Here is a 22,237-nt window from a genome sequence, read left to right on the forward strand (position 1 = left end):
CTAGGACTGTGTCACTCCACAGCTGCTCGTGTCTCATAAATGTTAGCAGATGTTGGCAGGTATGATGTGGTATAGAGATTCTGTTTCAAACTGAGTTTATAAACCTCTGGGAAAAATTTAAAGTTTCTCTGATTTTACTCTTTATAGATACATGTTTGAGTAAAATGAACATTGTTCTTTTATTCTATGAATTACTGACATGTCTCTTAATGTTGTTCGTGAATGTATGTAGGTAAGCAGTTAGATTTACAAAACTGCACCAACAAATATCTTCTCATGGGTCTTAGCCCTGCTGGGGGCTAAGCACCCCTAAAAGTCAGATCCTAGAATCGCCCAAAATTCCAGGAAACTATTGTGGACGGAAACCCAATTTGTTTGACTCCAGTCACAAAGTTTAAAAGACAATTTTGATAAATATTGAGGACATGTATATAAACTTCTGAATTTGAAGTTGAAGAGAATATTTGTTTACTACTATTCTGGCATTTAGCAAATAGGAATGATTGTGATAATCGTATTTGAACTAAAATCACCTTCATTCACTTTAATGCCTGACAGGAAGGAAATAACGGAGATGTTTTCTTATGAAGTGTAAATGTTTAGTTTCTGCTCTGTGTCTTGTAGTTTCATGGGTGTCATGTCAAACCTGCGCAGGACACTTTGGGGAACAGCCATTTTATTAGTCAAATTTGAACCTTTGTGTTAGTTTCTCTTTATTCCAGTGCCACCATGGTGAACACCAATGTTAAAAATAAGAAAAAAAAGTGACATTTTTTTTTTGTATTTTGTTAAAATGTATAATCAGAATGAAGACAGTTAATAATAGAAACTAATCGTAGAAAACGACAGCATGACCTCACAGCGTTTTGTATCAAACTCCCGTCCCTTCAGACTAACTCAAAAACAAAACAAAACAGAAACAAACAGAAGTGGGCCAGGGCAGACAGCAATTAAAAACAGTTTCTTTATGTATATCCACATTATTCATATTTTTTTCTTATCTTTATTTTCATTTATTTATTTTTTCCCATAGACATTAGAAGTTTGGTTTGACGTTGGGGATTTCTGCTGGATTGTCTCACATGTCTTACCTTCCCTGTCGAGGAGCATCGCTGCCAACGCAGCAACAGTAAATCTACTGAGAGGAGAGAGAGCCACGACGACTCTACCTAGTGCACTGTAAGGAGAGGGGAAGGGGTCAGAGGTCAAGGGGGGGGGGATCTATCTGGACACACTTGAAGTGCAAACCCTCAGTTCTCTAAAGCCTCCCTGTTCTAGCTAACTTCATTTACCACCGGGGCAAACAAGCAGTGGCAAACTACACCTGAAGACATGAGCCGGAGAGCGTCCAGCCCTGTATTTATACTCACAACATAGTTATTTCTCATCATTACAGTACAGTATAGATCAATAGTTTTCATATACTTGTCTTATCTTTTTATCATATTGCACCATCAAGAATGGGACACAGAGAAAGATTAACAGAGACTCCATTTCCTAATTAAAACAAGATATGTGCAAACATGACTAAGGACTTTATTAACCAAATCAAATTCTTCCCTGTAATATCCACAAATAAAAGTGATTTCTCTTTTTATATATATATTTATAGTAATAAGAATAATAAATCTTCACATTGGATCATTTCATAGTGTGACAAAACGCCTGACTGGAGAACCCAGCCACGGCCGTAATCATTGTCTTTTAGTTGGTCAGTCCCCATGCATCCATAGGAAATAGATTTTTTTTTCTTTTCTCTTCAAAAAAAGTAACAATTTGAGAGCAGCTGAAAAGTTTGGACTGGTGTCAATTGCTTTTCATTCCAAGGTTTCTCCTCCCCCCCTCCGCCACCCCTGTTCCCTCCGAGGTTTTGTTCGCCATCTCGGGGGGGAAAAACGTTCCGTAGGAAAAAAAATGACTCCAAATCGTCATGTTCCACTGCAGGAAACTTAAAAAAAAAAAAAAAGGAATGAACAAAGTCTTGGATGTTATAAAAACAGAGCAGAAATGCTGACGATAGATCAGTTGGTACTTGGTAATTAATGATCGTTAATAGCTGGCAATTAACAATTAATGATCACTGATTAATAATAAAGAATTACCAAGAATAAATAATGCGCCCTTGTTGCTCAATTAGTTTGGCAAAGCTTCTCCTGGAGTCGTTCCAGATGAGTGAATTTTTCCTCCCAAGGTGAAACAAAAGCAAAAAATAATAAAAATACAAATAAACTGCAAAAGAAAACTCTAAAATCAATAAAAGGAGATTAGTAAAAGTGACCCCCCAGGCCATGAAGGGAGGGCACGTATATACAGAACTGCGTGGTGAGAGTCAGTTTGCTGCACTTGAGTGTTAAGTCCAGTGTTAGAGTGAGTTCTAGTCCCGCCCCAGGCGCCCCTGCTGTTATACCAGCGTGTAGGACTTTGCGTAGGAGTTGCTGCTCTGTTTCAGATGTCCTCTGGAGTCCAGCAGGGACTCCTGTGAGGTGCTGAGCTTGGCAGCCTGGGCCAGCTCCGAGCCCTCCCTGTGGGGGAGCGTGGCCGCCGAGCCGGGCTGCCACTGGGCCGCCGGGTCCCTGCTGGCCTGAGGGGCCTCCGTGGGCGTGGGCGGTGCCATGCGAGACGGCCGCTTTAGCGAGCGGCTTTTCTGGGGCTCCAGGCAGGTCTGGCCCATGGCGGCTCTCTCGCCGCCTGCTGTCCCCCTGGAGGAGCCCGAGCAGGACATGCCCCGGTTTAACAGGAAGTCCATGCGCAGGTATGGAGGAAGGTGAACCAGCTCGCCTCCTGCAGGACAACACAGAGAAAGCACAGTTAGCTTAGAATGATGTTGTGAAAACATCATCATGTCATAATCATAGCATTTTTATTTTTGTTTTAATCATCTAGTGTTTAGTTTCATACTTTTCTACTTGTATATCCATTTATTCACTGGATTCGGTTTCTTAATCATTTTGCATCATCATGTTCTTGTTGTGTGCTTGAGTCCATTTTATTTATATTTCCAGAGCAGTATGGTTTTAGGATGATAAAAATACAGACAATTGAAGTGCAACTGGTTCATTTCCCATGATGAGACAAAGACTTGTCCCAAATATAAGGACGTGTTGTTTAGACCGCACCTAATAAGTGAGAGCATTTCCTGTGCTAGTTAGACATGTGATGACTTGAACTCTTGTCTTCCTCTTATTCAAGAAAATCCTTGAAACAAACGTTTGGGGGCATCTTTCTCTGATTTGATTTGCCTCCAATGTTTCCTTAATACTAATTTTTCTAAGAGATGAAAAGACAGATGTTTCTTACCAATGCAAACACAAGAGTGATTGACAGTCATCCATTAACCCTTTAACAACCTTTCTACCAGCGACTAGAAAGCAACCTTTCTAGTCGCTGGTAGAAAGGTTAGTTAGTCGCTCCTTCCACTGAGAAGGAGCTCGTATAATGAGGTCAGCAGTTCCACCAGGTGTTTGCTAATTGCTGCTGGCTAGTCTGGAGGAGCTGAGTGGGAGAGGGGGTGCTTGGCTCCCAAGAGTATTTTACAAACCCGAATCGTTGCCACGGGAGATTCTAGGATTTATCAAACATGCATAATGGAATCAAGGCAACACTATGATTTTGATGTAGGAATAACATTATAACATGATGTAAAGTTCAAAAAGTTGGTTTTAGAAAGCAACTTTAAAAAGACAAGTTTGAATCCTACCAGTAAAACTCGATGAGAGCCACTTACTTGATAACAACTCGCTAAGAAATTAACCACAACTGCTTTTTAATTTATAAATGGGTTTGAAGTGCTTTCTTTTTTACATTTTTAAAATGAATTTCCTTGAGAAAAAGTGTGGGTGCTTAATGTTTGCTAGTGTGATGCACTAGAGAAGAATTATTATGGTACTTTCTAAATCCATAAACGGCAAGATTTATTAAAGTTAGTGTTAGTAGAACATGTCTAGAGGTTATTAAGCTGTAAGGAAGCTTCAACACACTGCCGCCTTTCAGGCTGCACTAAGTGGACCGCCGTGGTCTCACCCGGTCTGTGGGCCTTGGGCACGGCCATGTTCATGACCCGGCTGACGTCCTGAGGCTTGGGCGGGGAAGCAGTGAAGCGGCAGATGCCCGACTCGGACGGCGTGCTGGACGTCAGGCTGTCGGTGTAGTCGTTGGTGCCGGCCGTCATCTGCTCCGAGGAAGTGTCGGAGATGAAGCACTCGGTGATGGTGAATTTGGCGTGGCGCAGCTGCTCCTCCATCTTGGCGTGCTCGTAGGCCCGGGCCAGCTCCTCGTAGGTTGAAGAGGCGCTCTCTGTAGACACCATGCTGCTCCGCGCTCGGTCTGGACATGGCGTGGAGTTAGTGGAAGGATTAGTGCCGAGAGTTAGTGGCAGAACAAGGAACCTAAGAGCTTAGCAACAGATGGGGCCGATGGTACACATTTGAAGTTAGAAAACAGCTTTAGCAGTCAACTTGAAGCTCACCTGTGTCCTGAGATGGGCTAACGCTGTAGCTGTCGCTCTCCTTGTCAACAGAACCTGCGACCCTGGGTGTTGGCAGCCGCCAGTCGGTGCTGAGAGTGTGGGAGGAGACAGGGGGGTGGGGGCGGTTCAAAGTCCACTGGCTGGCGTAGCGGTTGCGGGCAGCTGGGCCGGCTTTGGCTGTTCGGCGGGCAGTCGGGTCTAAGGATAAGGAGGAGAGCCGAGCTTCATACAGAGTCTGAGTTAGGACCTCGTCACTTTCCTAAAATAATGGCCCAAGTCGTTTTTAGCAAAATGTGATATTCACAAAAGAAGAAAGAAATCACCCTATTGTTGTTGCCAAAATGTGACTTAAGCAAAAAAAACAAACAAATAAAAAAACAATCACATTTAGACTTAGGTCATTACTTTAGGAAGGTGACAATTTTAAGACATTAAATAACCAATTCAACATTTCTTATAAGTATGTCGCGCTGTTTTTTTTATTTTGGCATTTATGTTGATTCATGTTTATGTGGGATTAAATATGAAGAAATTAAGTTCTGTTTGTTAACCATCAGCTTCTTTTTCCCCCAACATGCAGCATACAGAAGAGGTTAAAATTCAAACAGTAAAGGACAGTTGGTGCACGTTGTAAAATAACGTATCGCACTGCTGGGAGAGAGCAAACACAGTGTATCACCGTCCATGTTTTGTTGCTAAACATGGACGGTCTCTTGTTAAAGACAGGCAGGCAGGTAAAGAAAACAATTATCCAGGTACCTTTAAGTTTTAAAATAACAAAACAAAAAGTAGTACAAGAGCAGGAAAGTCACACTGTGTGTTACTCACAGTTTTTGCTGACTGTTGGATGCCTGGCAACAGTGATAACACTATTATTTACTTGAACTGACCACTTGTGCCCTCAGGTGGTTGATCTAACTATCCCAGCTCTCTTACAGAAATCATCTGCATTTGCTCTCCCTGCGAATCAAATTACGTTCTAGCTGAGACATTTCTTCTGAGAGCCTCGCTTAAGGTTTTGATCAAGGCTCTGTAACCTTGACGATGCAGAGGACCATTTTTACCTTCAGTCCAGTGAAATAAAACTCGATGAGAGCCACAAATATTAAGTCAAAAAAAGACATAATTTTTGATTAGTAATCCAGGAAGTTTGTCATATTTATTTCCACTGTTGTGGTTTTAAAATGATAATAAAAAAGTAAGCTTGCAAAAAGACAGTAAATAAATGTTCTTCTATGAGATGTTAATAATTGTGGAAAATTTTGCAAAGAAAAAGCACATAGTTTCCAACCTAACAACAAGAAACCTGGTTATAAAAATATATTACAGGTACCTTTTGTGTCATTTTACTGTTGAAATTTGGTATTATTATTCAGTAAAAAAAGAAACTGCTGAAGCCTGCATTTGTCTATATTTATCCATTTTCACAAACATTAGGCTATAGTTATTTAGAGTAATTGTGGAAGGCTGAAAGAGCGACTAAAGCTGCAGGTTGATGTAGATTGTTTCCTCGGTGAGGAAATTCCTGCTCTTTTTCCATCATAAAAATGTATAAACTCCTTTTTTAAGATGAGAATTTATTTTATAAAGGATGATTAAATGTCTTTCATGGGAGAAAGATGATAAAAGAAGGACAAAAGTTTTTCTCTGTATCATAGTCCCTCTTCTGAGTTACTTCACTAAACTTCTGCTATTCACATTCAGAGGATCTAGATTTCAAACAATAAACCTGAACATGAAGAAGGGAAGAGTGCAAAACAACTATTTGAGTAAAAGTTTTACCCTAACATAAGTACCTAACAAATGTCGGACAACAAAACATGAATTCAAAAGAACAAAGGGGAAAACTTACAGCACAAAACAACAAATCCTGCAGCATTTATGTGTAATGATGTTAAAGAAAAAGATTCCGTACTGGACTTACTGGTTCCTGGCCTAGCATCTGATACATCTACCAGTGGACCAGTGGCTTGGGAGAGGGACTGGTAGTGGACAGTATGGGTGACCGTGGACGACTTTTGCTTCTGCGTCTCTCCGAAGTCGTTATCCGTCAGCAACACAGTGGATCTGTCGTCTGCCGGACAAAAAACACGAGATCAGGGCCAAAATACCAGCAGTTTTGAGCTTTGTGTTCACTGTCCTGTGACGCTTACCAACAGTCTCCATGGTGTCCCTCTCCTCAATGAGGAGCTGGGCTCTGGGGATGTCGATGTGCATACGCAGCGTCTGTTGCTGTTTGTTAATTGGTTCTGCCGGACGCGTGTTTTTACTGAGGAACACCAAAAGAAACCAAAACGGTAATATCTGAAGAGCATATAATTTGTTCTCAAAAGAAAGACAGCTTGTAATGTTTGCAGATTGTGCAGATCATAGCACAATCAAGTAACTGTGTTACCTTCAGTTGTGATGAAAATGCCAAATATATCAAATATGACTTAAAAGAAATTTTACTTCCAAATTTAACACCTTGAAATTGGCGTTTTGGAAATGGAAATAATTCTGTCAATCCTGCCTGACAGTACAGAAATCTAAATGTTTTCTGTACTGTCAGGCAGACGTAACTACTCTGTCTGTACTCTGTTCTGTACTGTGCCTGGAAACATCTTATTTCAGCTGTATTTCATCTAAAGACAAAGATGTTCAACACTTACCTCATGAGCATTTCAGCCAAACTTTTCGCATCTGGAAAACAATAAGAATTGTATTTTACGTGTTTGAAACTGAAGCAAATAAATGAGCAGTGAGAGTTGAGTAATAGTTTATCTCACCTCTCAGCCTCTTGAGCCTCTGCTCCCTCCTTCTCCTCCTCAGAACCAGCAGCCCAATGAAGATTACAACGATCCCCACCAACACACAGGAAATAGTCACCATCATCTTCAAACCTTCGCCTCCCCCAGACGTATCCTCGCTCACATTGGGCGCTTTCACCAAAGGGGCGATAGTACCTGTGGACAGGTAATTTCAAAGATAATGTAATTTCAAAAACTTTTTTTTTTTTTTTTTTGCAAACACTGAAAACGACGTACTGCCATCGTAGCTGAGCGTTGCAAACTTGACTCTCTTCTCAGCGTAGCCAGCACTGTTGGAAACTTTCATCTGCAGCTCATACCAGGTGGCCTCCTGCAGGTCGTACAGAATGTAGCTCTTCGTAAGGGACGTGCGCTGCGCAGTGGTCCAGGTGGGCGCATCGACGGCCCGGTACTCCAGGGTAAAGGAGGTGATCGGACACCCGCCGTTATTCCAGCCGTTGAGGTTGAGCTTGACCCGAGTGGCGTTGATGCTGGTGAAAAGCTCCTGTTCCTTAGAGTATTGAGGCTCTTTTTCAAACACAACGAACAAAGACAAAAAAAAAATGTTGCTTCTGTTCTCAACAAGGATCTACTGTCACTAACTTGTTTGGTAGAATGTTGTTGAAAGATCAAGAACTGAAAGTTCACTCAGTAAAGTGCTGACAACTTTTTCTTTAGGTTTTAAATAGAGTACAAGCTGCTTTTCTAATGAATCATGCAAGGAGTTAGCATGCTAACGTTAGCATAGCACTTCAATAAACTACAAAATGGTCAGAAGGAGCATAGTTTAGTGAAGTGTGTTTCGTCAAATATATCTCTAAAAACTGCCAATAAAGCTGCATCTATCTTAGGTTAGGTAAGAGGTTGTCTTGCTATGAATGGATCTCAGTTCAACACTCTGAGACCGCAGCAACATTTTATCAGAATTATACTTGAGAAGGGGCCATATAGGTTTCAGTCACAGTGCCTGCTAAAGTACAGGACAGCGGCTACCTTTGCCGTGGGTCTTTGCTTCTATGATTTCACTGATGCGACCAGGACCAACTGCGTTCTGGGCCGTGAGGGTGAACTTGTACCAGGTACCACACTTGAGGTTTTCCAGCCGATAGGAGCGCTCACTGGGACTGATGGCGAAGTTACCCCACTGTTCGCTGTTATCCTCCGAGTACTGCAAGATGTAGCCTGAAAAGAGCCGGGTGGGAACAACAACGGTCAGCCGTCGAGCTCGGTTCTACGGAACAGAAACGCTGAACCGCCTCCGACCTCGAATGGAGCTGCCGCCGTTGTCTCCTGGGATCCAAGAGAGGGTGATTGAGGTTGTGGTTGTCTTGGTGACGGTGAGGCGAGGCTGGTCAGGTGGAACTAGAGGAACCACAAGGATTTATTTATTTGAGAAATAAAATCACTAACACAGTCAGACTTGCATGGATGTTTTCAGACAAGTGATCCATCAATTTTTCGGCTCCGGTGGTGAAGCTCACCTTGAACCTGCAGGTTGAGGACGATCTTGTCTGAACCAAAGCTGTTGCTGGCCACACAAGTGTAATTCCCAGAATCTTCCGCTTTCACTGTGCGAATAACAAGGCTGCCATTTCCATGGACACTCCGCCGGCTGTCTATCACAACAGGAGCAGGGGTTCCATTGCTGGAACGCAGACAGATATTCACAGTTAACATTGTGATTTCAGAAAATATTAACATTAAATGTATTCACCAACTACAAACCAGTGTCTTGGATGTCTACAGTACCGTACTAAATGGTAATTGGCTTGTAGTTGTATAGAGCTTTACCTTGAGCAGAAGACCCCAAAAACACAACTTTCAGGCATTCAGACATTACAGTCTGGCATCACTCTGATCACCACCAGCAGGTAAGTAAGGTTGGTGAAGCATTTTGCCCAAGGACACAATAACTGAGACACCAGCAACCCACCGGTTGTAGGATAAACTCCTACCACCACCTTTGCCTCCTTCATCCCAAATCAAAGTGTTTGGAGTGAAAGTGTTCATACAGACATGATCTAAACTGACATTCGATGTCACAGCATAGTTTAAAAAATATTCACTTTACTGGGTCATTCCAACACAGGAACCAGCATATTCCTGTGTTGGAATGTACAACACATCCTGTATCTGATGTAGCATTTCCATGTTGCTATGATTGCCATGTTTGGCAACGGAGATGGACTGTCCAGAGTTATTTTTCTGTCGCATTGCTCGACTTGTTAGCTTAGTTTGGCGGCCATCTTTGGTAGAGTTGTAGTTTTTCCATAACTGATACATTTTCAGACAATATAACATCTAACCTTCATCACAAAGTTTTTTAGAGGTAGTACGTCTGAATAGAAATGGTTGTGCCATTTTTACCCTTAAAGCACAGGTTAAGTCCCAGTTGCTCATGTTGAAGTGAGTTGTTTAAACATCACAAAGAAGAAAAGTTCTAGGAACATGAATGCTTTTGCATTAAAACCTGAAATTGTGTTTGTTTTCTTTTGTTCTTATGTGTACCGCACTCACATCTCCTTCAGCCACTTGATGGTTGGGGACGGATCACCGACTGCCTTACAGGGGAGCACAATGTCCCTCATCCAGGGAGTCGTGACTGTCCTGTTGAAGGTCAGGATTCGAGCCGGAGCTGCAAACACAAACAGCACCCTTCCTGGGTTAGCACCGTTCGTGTTTTGTGACCCTTCAGCCAACTGATTCAAGGCTCAGTGTGTTAACAGTGGAGACAACATTGATCAGGCAGAATGCGGACGCCCTAATGGGAGCTGTGGGTTCCGACTCCAGAACCCACTCCAGAAACGCAATCAGCTTATCAGCTGGCACTCAAGCATGTACATGAATGCAGGCTTATCTGCATTAAACTGAAGAAACGGAAAGGAGATTTCTATTTCCATCCTCATCAGTCTGCCATAATGGATCATCTTAGAATTTAACTGTGGGCTTTGATAAAGAAATGAGCATGTGTTTGGTACTGACCTTCAGCCATGGGTTTGACAGTGATGATCTCGCTGGCATTTCCGCGGCCTGCGGCAGTGACGGCCACCACCCAGATGCTGTACTGTCGGTTCCTGCTCAGGTTAGGGATGCGGTAAAAGAAAACATCTGGAGCTGCTTCAAATTCACTGCTCACCTGCAGGAGGAAGGTGGGGAAAAAAAACCAAACATTTAAAGCATGCTGAGCTTGTTGCAAATCCCATTTGCTCACCAGCCTTGAACAAGCCGAGTACTGAAACCGAAATGACGGAACAGGAAAGTTGGTGGAATCGGTTTTACCGTAGGGTGTGGATTGGAGCAGAAAACTGTGTATTTCCTGATGATGCCGTTCACTTTGAGAGGAGGAAGCCAAGACACAAACACCACTGAGTTGGATGCAGCTGCAGCTTTCACACCAGCTGGAGGACCAGGAACTGAAAGCAGAAGGAGATCGGCTATTAGTATTAGTAGAGATGCTTAATCAGGCCTAATCAGTGACCAGCCTGTTAGAAACCAGAAAATAATAATAATATATATATATGAATATTTTGAAATTTGTTTTATTTCATATGTTGAATAAAACATTAAGAAACTGTTGCCTCACAGTTAATTTATTTGTAAGACAGCAGATCCTGATACCTGCCATCTGACAGTCGTCTTATTTATTTATTTTTCTTTTAAAAGGGTGTGTTCGTCTTCCTACCGTCCTCCTTGGTGCGGGTGTAAATCTGCTCACTGCGGACACCGTCTCCAGCTCTGGTGAAGGCCAACACCTGGATGCTGTAGTTGGTGTATTTCTCCAGTCCATCCAGCTCCAGTGAGGGTTTAGAGGTTGTGACGTTCCTGATCTCCCCGAGCTCTGAAGAGGCAAAGGAGAAACAGGAAGGAGTGAAAGAGAACAGTAAGAAACTATATTATGATCTAGAAATCACGAATGTGCGAATGTTGCTAACCACCATTGGTCCAACAACACGTCTGTCAGGTCTCTGTTGTTCTCCAGCTACTTTCTGTCTTTCAGTGTCACTTCAGGTACCCATCACTTCTTCTCTAAACCCTAAAACTATATGTTGTTGCTATATGTTTATACAATAGTGTCCTTGCCTTTCAAAAGTTAATTTCAGCTGCTTTGCATAGTATTTCCGATAAATAAAATGATTCCAAAAGTGTTTCTTCTACTCATTCTGAAAGTAGACATGCTTTCAGACAATCTTCAGAGGCCAGGAAGCTGATCTGATAAATATAATAAGTTGGCCACATCTGTCATATTTGTGATTTTATTCTCTACCAAATAAAACAATTGAGGAAGCAAGTGACTAAAATTGCCTTTTTCAGAGTTTTCTTAGTTCTAATTTTGTTTATTGTTGTACATACACAGAATATACCAAATGTCTTGTTACTGAGTTTATTTGCGTTTAACATTAGTCAAAAAATCATCTAAATGCATTATAATGCAAGTGTTCCCCCACTGTTACTATGCAAGCCGGTTCTGGCTGTCAAGTCAAAACCGGCTTGTTGTCCAGGCGGGCCAACATGATGTGACAATGCAGGGGCCAAAGGTAATCACACTGTCACAACCAATCCCACCAGCACAAACGCAGCATGTGACAGCACCATGCCATGCTGTCTGACGTCCAGCAGAGGACATCTCAGACGCCGTTCAACTAAATCAAGAAATTAAGCCGCTTTTCTTCACAGTTTAAAAATATTTTCTCAGAGCTGTGCCGTGTTTATGTGTGTGTGTTTTTGTTTTTTAAAGCCAAAGTGTGACTGAGTACCTCCATCAGGCAGGTTGGCCCAGTAGATGACCCTGAAGCCCAGCAGGTTGCCGTTCAGGGCGTCTTTGGGAGGAGTCAGCCAGGACAGGGAGATGACCTCTGGAGACGTGGCCACGGCCTGGACGTTCTCAGGAGGACGGCTCGGCACTGAACGAGTAGAAAAGGACATGTTAGAGACTACAGGGCAGAAATGCATGGCAGTACCCTCTAACGGCCACTAGATGGTGACAGATCCTCACACATGCTCCTTACATCAAAGCCTCCTGCCCTACATTTATCAGCTGTCTTAAACAAATAAATGTCAAACCAGGATTTTTCTTTGAATAGTTTAGAAAAGTCTGGGAAAGTTTGAAAATTTTTTTTGATCGTATCCAGTTCATGACAAATATGGAGATCAATTATTTTGGAAAGATTTAAAACAGCGGTATATAAATTTTTTTTCCCCTATTTGTGAAACTATCATTATGTTGTAACAGCATGGTATGAAGAGATAATCTCATCTAAAGAAATACACTGCTCTGTCAGAAGCAACCAATCATAGACAAGACGAGGGTCTTAGCGCAGTCAATAACTCTGTTGTATGCGCTGCTCACACCCACCCCCTTTCTCTCTGCCTCTCTACAACTAGCAACCCACAATGGAGCCTGTCGTGAATGCTAAGGCTAGTTAGCATGACCACTGATCACAGCAGATAAACCGTTTTCCTGGAATTGTAAGTTGTTTCTCTGCCATCACCATACTGAGTTTCACGTACACAAGGTTGATTGACAGTGCTTAGATCCCTCCTCCTGGCTCTGATTGGTTGGGAGCAGAGGGTTTCTTCAGACAGCACAAGTATCTCGATGTTTTCACAGATTATGTCTCATATTACATTGTTACAACATGGCGACTGTTTTAACAACTATGTAAACAGTCTATTCTTGTAAAGGATACATGCCAGAGCTTTAAGGACAACAAGTTTTCAGTCTTCTAAAGGACAACCATCTAATGTTGTATAATAACTATATCCTAAAACAAGGACTGTATTCTATCCCACTTTTTAATTGACCAAAACGTTTCAGTTCAATGGCCCTCATTTACCAAGTCTAAAAAGAAAATGTTTTCCTACCGTCCTCCAGAGAGGTAGCAGCCACCTCAGTGGAAGACGGCCCGGTCCCGGCGCTGTTGCTGGCCTGGACCACCACTCCGTACTGGGTGAACTTCTTCAGGTTGTCCAGGACCAGGCTCTCTGCGTTGTCCCCGGTCGTCTCCACGCTGATCACGCTGAACTGGTAGTTCCCCCCGGAGCTGTACTCCCGGTAGCCCACCTGGTAGCCGCGGATCGCCCCGTTCTGCAGGTGCTTCTTGGGCGGCTGGCACACAAATCATACGAGTGACTGGAAACCTCGTTTCTTAACACAATGTGATGTAAACAACCCAGATTCCCACAAACTAGTATTTTCCCTACATTTTCTTGTGTGTACTTTAAAAACTTTGTATTTATTTAAATCCTGGAGAAGAAGTCCGTAGTTCATCACCCAGGTGTGTTTTATTGTCACGATACATTTGTTAGAAGAAAAAAACAAACATGCACAACTGACTAGTGCCTTGTGTTCGCCCACTTCAAGTCAAGTTACAAAACCAATTTTAAGAATTTTAAACTCCACTGAACCATATTGGGAACCATTAACCACAAATAGAAAAAAAGAAAATTGCCAGTCTACAAAAAGTCTCAAGGCCTGTACCAAAAATTCCTCCTGGAGGTTACGACTGGAACCTTTGTATTGAATATATACCCTCGATATGTATGCATATATATATATATATATATATATATATATATATATATATATATATATATATATATATATATATATATATATATATATATATATATATATATATATATATAAAATGTTTAATGCCTTAAAATCAATGTAATTAATTAATCAAAATTAACAAGCTGATTTTCTGTCCTTAAAAACAAACAAAAAAATCATCTTAATTTCCAAAAGTTTTGGGGAAGATCAATGTCCTGCTACATCTGGGTCAAATTACCACAACATGTCAGAAACGCCAAAATTTAGTGTTGGTAGTACGGTGGTTTTGGGCTGCTGGTGTAAATTATGTTGCAGTGAATTTTGTTCTCCTGCAGAAAATCCTGAAAGGGAAAGAGTTCATGAGTTCTTTAATTCAACCACCTCTTCGTTTTGCAGAATTACAGTGACCCAAAGAACACCAGCAAATCCATCTCTGAATGGTTTAAAAAGAAAAAAGGAAGAATGTTAAAAGTCCTAGTCAAATTCTGTAGTTATTTCTGACTAATATGACTGTAAAAAGGGGATTCATGATGGAAAACCCTCAGTTAAAACAACTCTTCACAGAAGGACACACCAACATTCTTCCTCAGTGACGTAACAAATTCTCTGATAGTTTCTGCAAACAGTTGATGGGACATGTCTCTTCTCAAAGTCAACAGCAGCAGTGTGCTGCGTCTGGGTTGCATGTGGTAGAAACATTGTACTTACCCTCCATGTGACCCGGATGCTCTGAGAGGAGAGGGCTTCCAGCTGCACTTCTTGAGGAGGACCATCGGGAGCTGCGATCACATCATCCACACCATTCAGATATGGAAAAAAAAAAGAAAACAGAGTATGAAGAGTGAGTATGTGAACAGATGGGACGCTTGGAGTTGCTGGTACATCCTGAGGTTGAGGAGAAGCGCCCCGCAGCGCCACAGAGGGGTGAGATGAAGGAGTACCGGGATGATTTCTGTTGACCGTGGTGTGACATTTACTACTGAGGCCGCTAATTGAAAAGTTCTCCTTTTAGACTCGGGTCAGCGTGTGTTCAATAATGCAACGGAGCCAATGGGGCTCCGGGTTGGAAATGTTCTCAATTCGGTTAACAACACCTTCTCATTTCTGAAACCTAATTTATTTGTATGATTAAATTTGATATTACATTTTAAAAAAGAAGAACAAGTTTATGAGTTATTTAAAGTATTAGGTCTTTTACAGCCACACAGTATCAATCAAATAATTATGTCGTCTTCAGTTGTTACAAAAATGCCGTATATCAAATGTGACTTAAATTAAATTTGACTTGGCAAAATTTAATTGAAATTGAAGCTCTGCCTCTTTAAGAAGCTCCTGCATCATCGGATGCTCCGCCTTCAAGTAGTAGCTTCAAAATTTCTCAATTAAGTGTTTGCAAATGTTTATTATTACACTGAGAAATCGTTCGTATGGTGAGCCCCGGTTCCACATTGCTAATTGGAGCTGCTGCTAGTTTGAAGGGGATTCAAGGATTTCTCAAACATTCATGAAAGAGTCAAGGTGACACTCCAGGTGCGTATTTGATGAGGAAATAACGTTATAACACCGAAAAGTTGATTTTACATATAGATGCCGTCCGTTCCGACTCACCTGCTTCATCTGTGGTGATGGTGAGCTCGTTGCTGGCCTCGCTCTTCCCGATGAGGTTCTTGGCAAACATGCGGATGTTGTAAGTCGAAGAGGGGTGGAGGTCGATGATGGTCGCCTGGTTCAGCTGAGGCGAGACGTCTTTGGTCTTCTGAGCCGTGTCCCAGGATGCTGAGCGGGGAAACACGGAGGTTTTTATTGGGGTGAGTGAAGGCAGATTAAAGTAAGTCCTGTTAAATCCCAGCACTGACTCAGAAGCGTATGACTCTGGGGACTGTTTTTGCACCTGATTTGTTTTTGCTCTCGATGTCAAAGCCTGTGATGGGACTGTTGCCATCAAACCCCATGGTCCATCGCAGCGCAATGGTTCTGTCCTTCACTTCTCTGATCTCCACCTCGGGAGGATCCGGCGGCTCTGTGAAGCAGGAAGTCGTCCGACATGGTTTACTCTAAGCAACACCTCAGTTATGGATCTGTTCTCAGAGCACTTCGGTGGGTCAGTTCTACCTTGCACTGTGAGCTGAATGATTCCTCTGTCTTCACCAAAGGAGTTGATGGCATGGCAGGAGAAGAAGCCCGAGTCCTCCCTCACTGTAGGCATGATCTGGTGGATGTAGAGGGAGGCGTTATGATGGACATTAGCAGAGAGGTGGATGGTGTAGAAACGGTTTTTTTTATAAGAAAACAAAACAAAAAAAAAGAGGCTTTTTTGCCTCCCCCTATTTGTAAAACCAGAAATGGACCATGGAAGCTTAACTGATTAGATTATTTATTCAGTGTAATATATTTGTAAAGAAATAAAAATCCAGTTTATTGTTCTGTCTCATTAGGAGCTCCTGTTTCAAACGGTTTGTTATTCGCTGAATGTGGAATACTCGTGTATTTATATGGGATGCAGCCCGTTTACAAACATTATTATACTTAAGCCCCTAAACAGCAATACTCAGATGAATGTGTTTATTGTATTTTACAAATTTACTTTTTATGTGAGATGAGGATAATGGAGAAAAATGGTAACAATGACAAATGAACTGAAGCTCACCCAGACAGTAGAGGTGTGCTATGCTGCATGTTTTTGGTATCAATCGGAAGTCAAAACGGCGATATTTATATCGATACAGATCTCGGTCCAGTTCAACAAAAATATTTCTAGAGCCATAAAAGCAACACTACTCTTCAAAACAAAATCATTGTTTTTCTAATATCAACAATAGGACATTTGTTTAGATTTTTAATTTCAAAATGAACAATTTTACTTTTGTTTTTAGGTTTAAAACATTCAAATGCATGAAAGTTTGGTTGCTTTCTTCTCTTCCAGTAATTTTCCTGATGTTAAAGCCAACTATACATCTCTCTGCATGTAGCTATATCTCTATGTATATGCATAGCTACATGTGTTACCATCATTATATTAGCATCATTTCTTCACATGCGAACAGCTCCGTCCTCACCTGCAGGGTGGAGATGACTTCATCGCCCACCTCCTTAACGGAAACAACATAGCGGCTGGTCTCCGGGTTGATGATGCGTTCCTCTTTCTCCCAGCGCACCATGATGGGTTTTTCTCCGTGGGCAGTGCAGCTCATCTTCTTCTCCTCTCCCTGCGTGGCCAGCGTGGTGTTTGGGTAGGATGTGATCATGGCAGGAACTGAGGAGACAAACAGGCGTATCTGTCAGAATTCCCTTGCAGGTGGTTTTGGTTCCATATCCTGATGCGGCACAGAGAGAATCCTATTTTTCTCGTTTGCAGGCAGTCAGAAACAGCTCACTTTCTGAAAGTCCTGTGCATACTTAATGAGCTGTAAGCACACATGAGGTTTCGCTTTAATGCTGACTTTAAGGAAGCGTGTGGCCCTGCTGCGTATCTTGTATCAGAGGCTCCTTAATGGTGCAGGGAGGCTGTAACAACCCTCTGAAGACACCACACTTAACGCACAATAACGACATGCATGGCTCATTACACCCACAGCGGAGTGTATAACAACCTCGTACTCCCAGACGCTTTCGCACACACATGTATACTCACACACACATTCAGTCTGGGCCTTACACACAAACACACACCCACACACACACACACACGCACACACATGAAAACGCAAAGCATAACTCCGATGATGTGATGGAAAGTGTCAGGCAAGAGGTTGCAAACATTTAAGCCTCATCTCTTATTCACTCTGCCGCCATTTGGGGCTCGGCTACGGAAACGAATGCTGATTTATTTTGCATGACAAGTATGAATTTTTTGTGAGACACATTTGGGACGAGCGCCGGGGAAAAAACAGCTGCCTGGGTTTTATGTAAACATTTTCGTTTTAGAGCGCGGCTCCTTTGATCCCGCCCTAAAAAAAGGCTCGGTTGTTTGTTGACACCTCTGGCAGGGTGGTGTACTCTGCTAGGTGACAAAATATGGGGAAAGCGATACGGGAGGCTGACACCTTTCCAGCCATTAGGTCTACAGAGGATGTGTGGAGGGCGAAGCGTCACACGTTTCAACACTTTGGGGATTAAAAGGGAAAATCCCGTCTGTCAAGGTACACTCCCGATGTCTGACATAACAGGAAACGATCAGACTGTAGAAAAAAACAAATTAATAGAAGCTGAAAAGAGGAAGTAGCAGAAGCAGTACTCCAAAATTCAAATTCTAGGCCAGAAAAATCAACTAGAAAATATCAAACTCCAGCCTCACAATTCAACATTTATAAAACAGTAATAATCAATAATAAAACTGTAATAATCTGTGCCTCATTAAATCAGATGCCACTAATAAATTTGTAAAATCTTTTATATTAACTGTGTTTCTAAACAGAAACACGTTATTATTGACTTTTCTTGCTAACTGTGGTCAGGCCGCATATTAAGAACAGTTCTTAAATCTTCCACAAGATGAAAACATGAACTTGTGTCGTTGTCTTAGGTGAGATATTCATGGTTTCATTAAATCAGTTAGAAGAGGGCAGATTGCTCATCTAGGGTTAGGGCTCACGTTCACTGTTCTAGAATTTTGATGTTAGTGTTTCATTTTCTACAGTGAAAATGTTTTATGCACCGAATGATGATCAGGTTAAAACCATTTTCAGGAGTAATCATAGTTTCTAGCTGATTTTTTTTTTCTTCTTTCTGTTCATTTTTGTATTGGTTAGCTATAAAACACTTTGTATTTTAAGTGTGAATCGGTTTTGAGACCACGGTTACAGTTAACCATCATTGCAACATCTGCAAAGGGACAACAGGAGTAACTTCAAAGATACATAAATAAATCACTACATAATTACACCAGAACTGGCTAAAAATCATTCTCTCATCCTGAGCAAAGGTTGCTAGTCATTTTGAAGTGGTTTTAAAATGTCAGCCATCACTTTTTTATTAATTATTTAGTGCGATGTAAATTATAGCTGTTCATGTCTGCTGGAATTTCCAAAACCTGATCAGTCTCCAGATGTTTTCCTTGTTAAAGGGAGCAAAATCAACTTCTTTGAGCTTTACTTTACGCTGTAAATTCATTCCTTCATCAAAAACACTCCTGAAGCGGGTTGTAAACAGCATCATGGGGAAGCATTGTTGTTATGATGTGCTGAACGGGAAGCGTCGTAAAGGATTAAAGTTTCTTAAAAAGGGCAATTTCAAGGCTTCACATTCAACAGTGATGCAAATACAAATTTCTGTTAATGATTTTTGATGCATACAGCATTTTCATAACAACTGAATGTATCGTAGTTAATTGTGGTATAAAATGGCACAATGTGCCAGTACCAACATCTGGTTGTTGATCATGACTCTTGATGTGGAAAAAAGTGTTTCCAACGCAGTTTTGCAAAATATAGCTGAAAAACCACCTCATCCTAGAGCAAAAACATTTTATTGAAAAATAAAATATTGTTTTAATTGCCATGTTTCCACTAAGCAAATTTATTTTTCAAACGTGAAATTGCACAAGTACAAGAGCACAATGAAAACGCAGATACTGTCAATGCATTTCAATAAAGACATCTACAAGGTTAACACACCAATGGGTATTTATATTAGTATTTATTACATATATTCTTAGTGGAAGAAAACCAAGGTTTTATTTTATAATTCCTAAAAGTAGCTGCTCAAAACTCTCCAATCTCGATTAAAATTGTGTCAACTGAACATGTCTCCAAAATAATGTCCATGAAGAGCAGAAAAGAAAGACTCAATAATCAGAGTGTGTGGAACACGGCGAGGCCTCTGGGAAGCGGTTTGTGTGTGCATGTAAATTCAGCAGAGAGTATGTGTGTGTGTGTGTGTTGGGGTGTGTGTGTGTGCGGGTGTGCGTGTGTGTGTGTGTGCTCTTTGTGTGCAGCTGAGACAACCCTGAGGCAACGGCTGGACCCTGTGATTGTTGTGCTGATTTATTTTTTTAATATGCTGCAGAATTATCGCAAAAAGTGCAGAAGAAAAGAAGAGCTGTGATGCAGGAGGAGCGGACGGCGCCACACCAACAGTTCTGGTGATGGGTTTAATATATATATATCTTAACTGAATGTTACTTAATGTTTCTGTTCTCATGGATCCTTGTGGGCTGGTGTGTTCATGTTGACATGCACATCTGGAGAGCAGTGAATGCCCTTCAGTTTTGTGCTGCAGAGCGACACATCAGCAGTTTGGCTGTTTGGAAAGTGAAGAAGAAACAGCCGAGCATGCAGCGCATGTTTGCTGCGCAGTACAAAGTGTATTTTATGTGGAGGTGAGGAGAGCCCTGTTCCTCCACAGCAACCCAGAGGGCAGTGATGATACGCTTAAGCCTGCAAGGGATTGTGGGGGATAGGCTGGCTGCTGATAGGTTACTCCCCTGAGACAACCCCCCTGTACACTCCCTCTCTCTTTTCCTCCCCCCCTCCCAGCTCCCTGTCACCTGGCCAGGTTACCATGCCAACCAGCATCGGACAGTCTCTCCTCCTCTCTCTCCACCTCACCCAGGCTCCTCTCTCTCTCTCTCTCTCTCTCTCTACTCCTGGCAAAAAAAGGGGCCATTTCTAGTAGCCAGGAATAGAAAATGGACCTGCCATTGATTTCCACAGGAGTGGGATGATTGCACAATCACGTCCTGCAATGTCGCAGTGCAGAGGGCGGGGGGGGAAACATCACGAAAAAAAAAATGTTGCCAATGTGTCTAACTGCCGGTGTTAGTGATGTGGCAAACAAAATTAGCCAGATGGGCTAGACGGGAGGATGAAAATGATACGACATAATTACAGGTGGATGGCTAATTCAGTGACAGGCCATTCGGCTGTGGTCAGGAGGTAAAAAAAAAAAAAAAACACGGGTCATTGGGGTGAGATTATGGTTATTTTCAGCTTCATCTGAGTGGGATTACTTGTTAGTTGTAACTAAAGGACAGAAACATTATACTTCCAATTTGTTATTGTGGAAATCTGTTGTTTATTAACAGTTGGTGGCATTTTGTGGTTATAAATGTCCTGATTCACTTCAGTTTATTTGTACGGTGAAAAATTTACAACTAATGCCATCTTAAGGCACTTTAGAAGGAAAACTGACCCAATTTATATCCAAATATATGTCGGCTTTAACACATATTTCCATTAAACTGAATAAATTCCAACTTGGTTCTAGTTGAAATACAATGCAGAGCTAAGAAAAATGTATGTGAAGAAACCCAGCTGATTACGTCGAATCACTGACTTTGCAGCAACCTAAATGTTTAACATGATCAAACTGTAGTGCGCATTCATGCTTACCCGTATATATTCATAGAAAATTACGCTCATTAATAATTATTTTATTAGTAATTTGGCATTTATTTGCTCAACAGGCACATTATTTTGTACTTCAGAACAGGGATCAGATTTCAGGGTTCTGACAAACCACATTTTCCAGCTGGGAGTGTAATACTGGGAATTTTGGGATCTATTTGATACCAAGTATAATTAATATCACCGATACCACCGATTATAATTGAATAATTTGGTGATTTTACTTCAGTTAGTTCATTATTATAAAAGGTTTTATACAAATGCATGTGTCTTTTTATGAACTTTCTACAATAGAAGACAATTTACCAGTATAGAAATAACATAATTCCTCTACAAACAACTGTTCATTAGTTTAAGTTAGTGTGTAACTGTAATCTACATTTAACCTACATAGGAAAATATGCTATTTTTAGCCTGGTGTAGTTTTAAAACGGTGCTACCGTAATAGAGTGACTAAGTGGTTTGTGTCCATTTTTTTGACCATAAATTTTTACACCTCCAAGTTTTGCTCCTTTACTTTGTGTTTGAGATTATAATCTCTTTGTTGCTGTACTGCAGGAACCTGTTAATGTTCTAAGTTTTACCCTTTTCTTTTTTTCTCCTCTGTGTGTTTTTGTTTTTAAAGAAATATTTACAATATTTTCAAACTTCACAGTCAAAATGTCGTTTTTCAAAGTGAGACAAAATTGGCGTAGCCTTCTTTCAACCTGTCGACGGACGACTGGTGCAACATTTTCTACTCCATGAAGCCGGGAAACTCAGGAAACTGATAATTTTTTTTCTGGTAGATCTGAGCGATTCACTAGAACTGTAATAGATTATTCCTCAAACTGCACGATCTTCAGGAGATTTATGCCTCACAGTGGCCGTAACTTCTCTTCTTTTTGTTTGTTTGGATCTTGGTTTTAAAATAAATATCCACCCTGTGGTCCACATGCATTGTGCTGACATGGGAGTCTGTGGGTTGGGCCACGCGGCGGCCCAGCACCACGGAGAGCGCTAGGCGAGGGGACGTGAACATGCGGCTTTTCGCCCCGGGGGCCAGACTGTATGTGGGTGCTGAAGAGGGGTGGGGGATGGGAGAGGG

At 41.6% G+C, this 22,237-nt stretch overlaps 1 protein-coding gene across 2 annotated transcripts in view; it reads right to left on the reverse strand.

Moving 5' to 3' along the window:
* Nucleotides 1-659: 659 nt before the first annotated feature.
* The window catches only part of dscama (Down syndrome cell adhesion molecule a), a 94,990-nt gene continuing 73,412 nt past the window's right edge, over nt 660-22,237 (reverse strand). Inside the window, exons 12-33 of one of the 2 annotated variants that reach the window (XM_044140251.1) lie at nt 16,864-17,060; nt 15,920-16,016; nt 15,699-15,827; nt 15,416-15,583; nt 14,516-14,586; nt 13,117-13,360; nt 12,009-12,155; nt 10,937-11,092; nt 10,534-10,667; nt 10,237-10,390; nt 9,772-9,889; nt 8,736-8,899; nt 8,518-8,616; nt 8,248-8,436; nt 7,492-7,782; nt 7,234-7,410; nt 7,117-7,147; nt 6,619-6,734; nt 6,390-6,539; nt 4,466-4,663; nt 4,021-4,323; nt 660-2,781 (exon numbers count right to left, since the gene is read on the reverse strand). In XM_044140251.1, coding sequence (XP_043996186.1) covers nt 2,402-2,781; nt 4,021-4,323; nt 4,466-4,663; nt 6,390-6,539; nt 6,619-6,734; nt 7,117-7,147; nt 7,234-7,410; nt 7,492-7,782; nt 8,248-8,436; nt 8,518-8,616; nt 8,736-8,899; nt 9,772-9,889; nt 10,237-10,390; nt 10,534-10,667; nt 10,937-11,092; nt 12,009-12,155; nt 13,117-13,360; nt 14,516-14,586; nt 15,416-15,583; nt 15,699-15,827; nt 15,920-16,016; nt 16,864-17,060 — 3,713 coding nt within the window. In that variant the 3' untranslated portion in view covers nt 660-2,401. Of the gene's footprint in view, nt 2,782-4,020; nt 4,324-4,465; nt 4,664-6,380; nt 6,540-6,618; nt 6,735-7,116; nt 7,148-7,233; nt 7,411-7,491; nt 7,783-8,247; nt 8,437-8,517; nt 8,617-8,735; nt 8,900-9,771; nt 9,890-10,236; nt 10,391-10,533; nt 10,668-10,936; nt 11,093-12,008; nt 12,156-13,116; nt 13,361-14,515; nt 14,587-15,415; nt 15,584-15,698; nt 15,828-15,919; nt 16,017-16,863; nt 17,061-22,237 lie in introns of both variants that reach the window. The other variant, XM_044140250.1, reaches the window with a different exon arrangement.

The sequence above is a fragment of the Gambusia affinis genome, linkage group LG15 (genome assembly GCF_019740435.1).
Source record: "Gambusia affinis linkage group LG15, SWU_Gaff_1.0, whole genome shotgun sequence".
Taxonomy (NCBI): Eukaryota; Metazoa; Chordata; class Actinopteri; order Cyprinodontiformes; family Poeciliidae; genus Gambusia; species Gambusia affinis.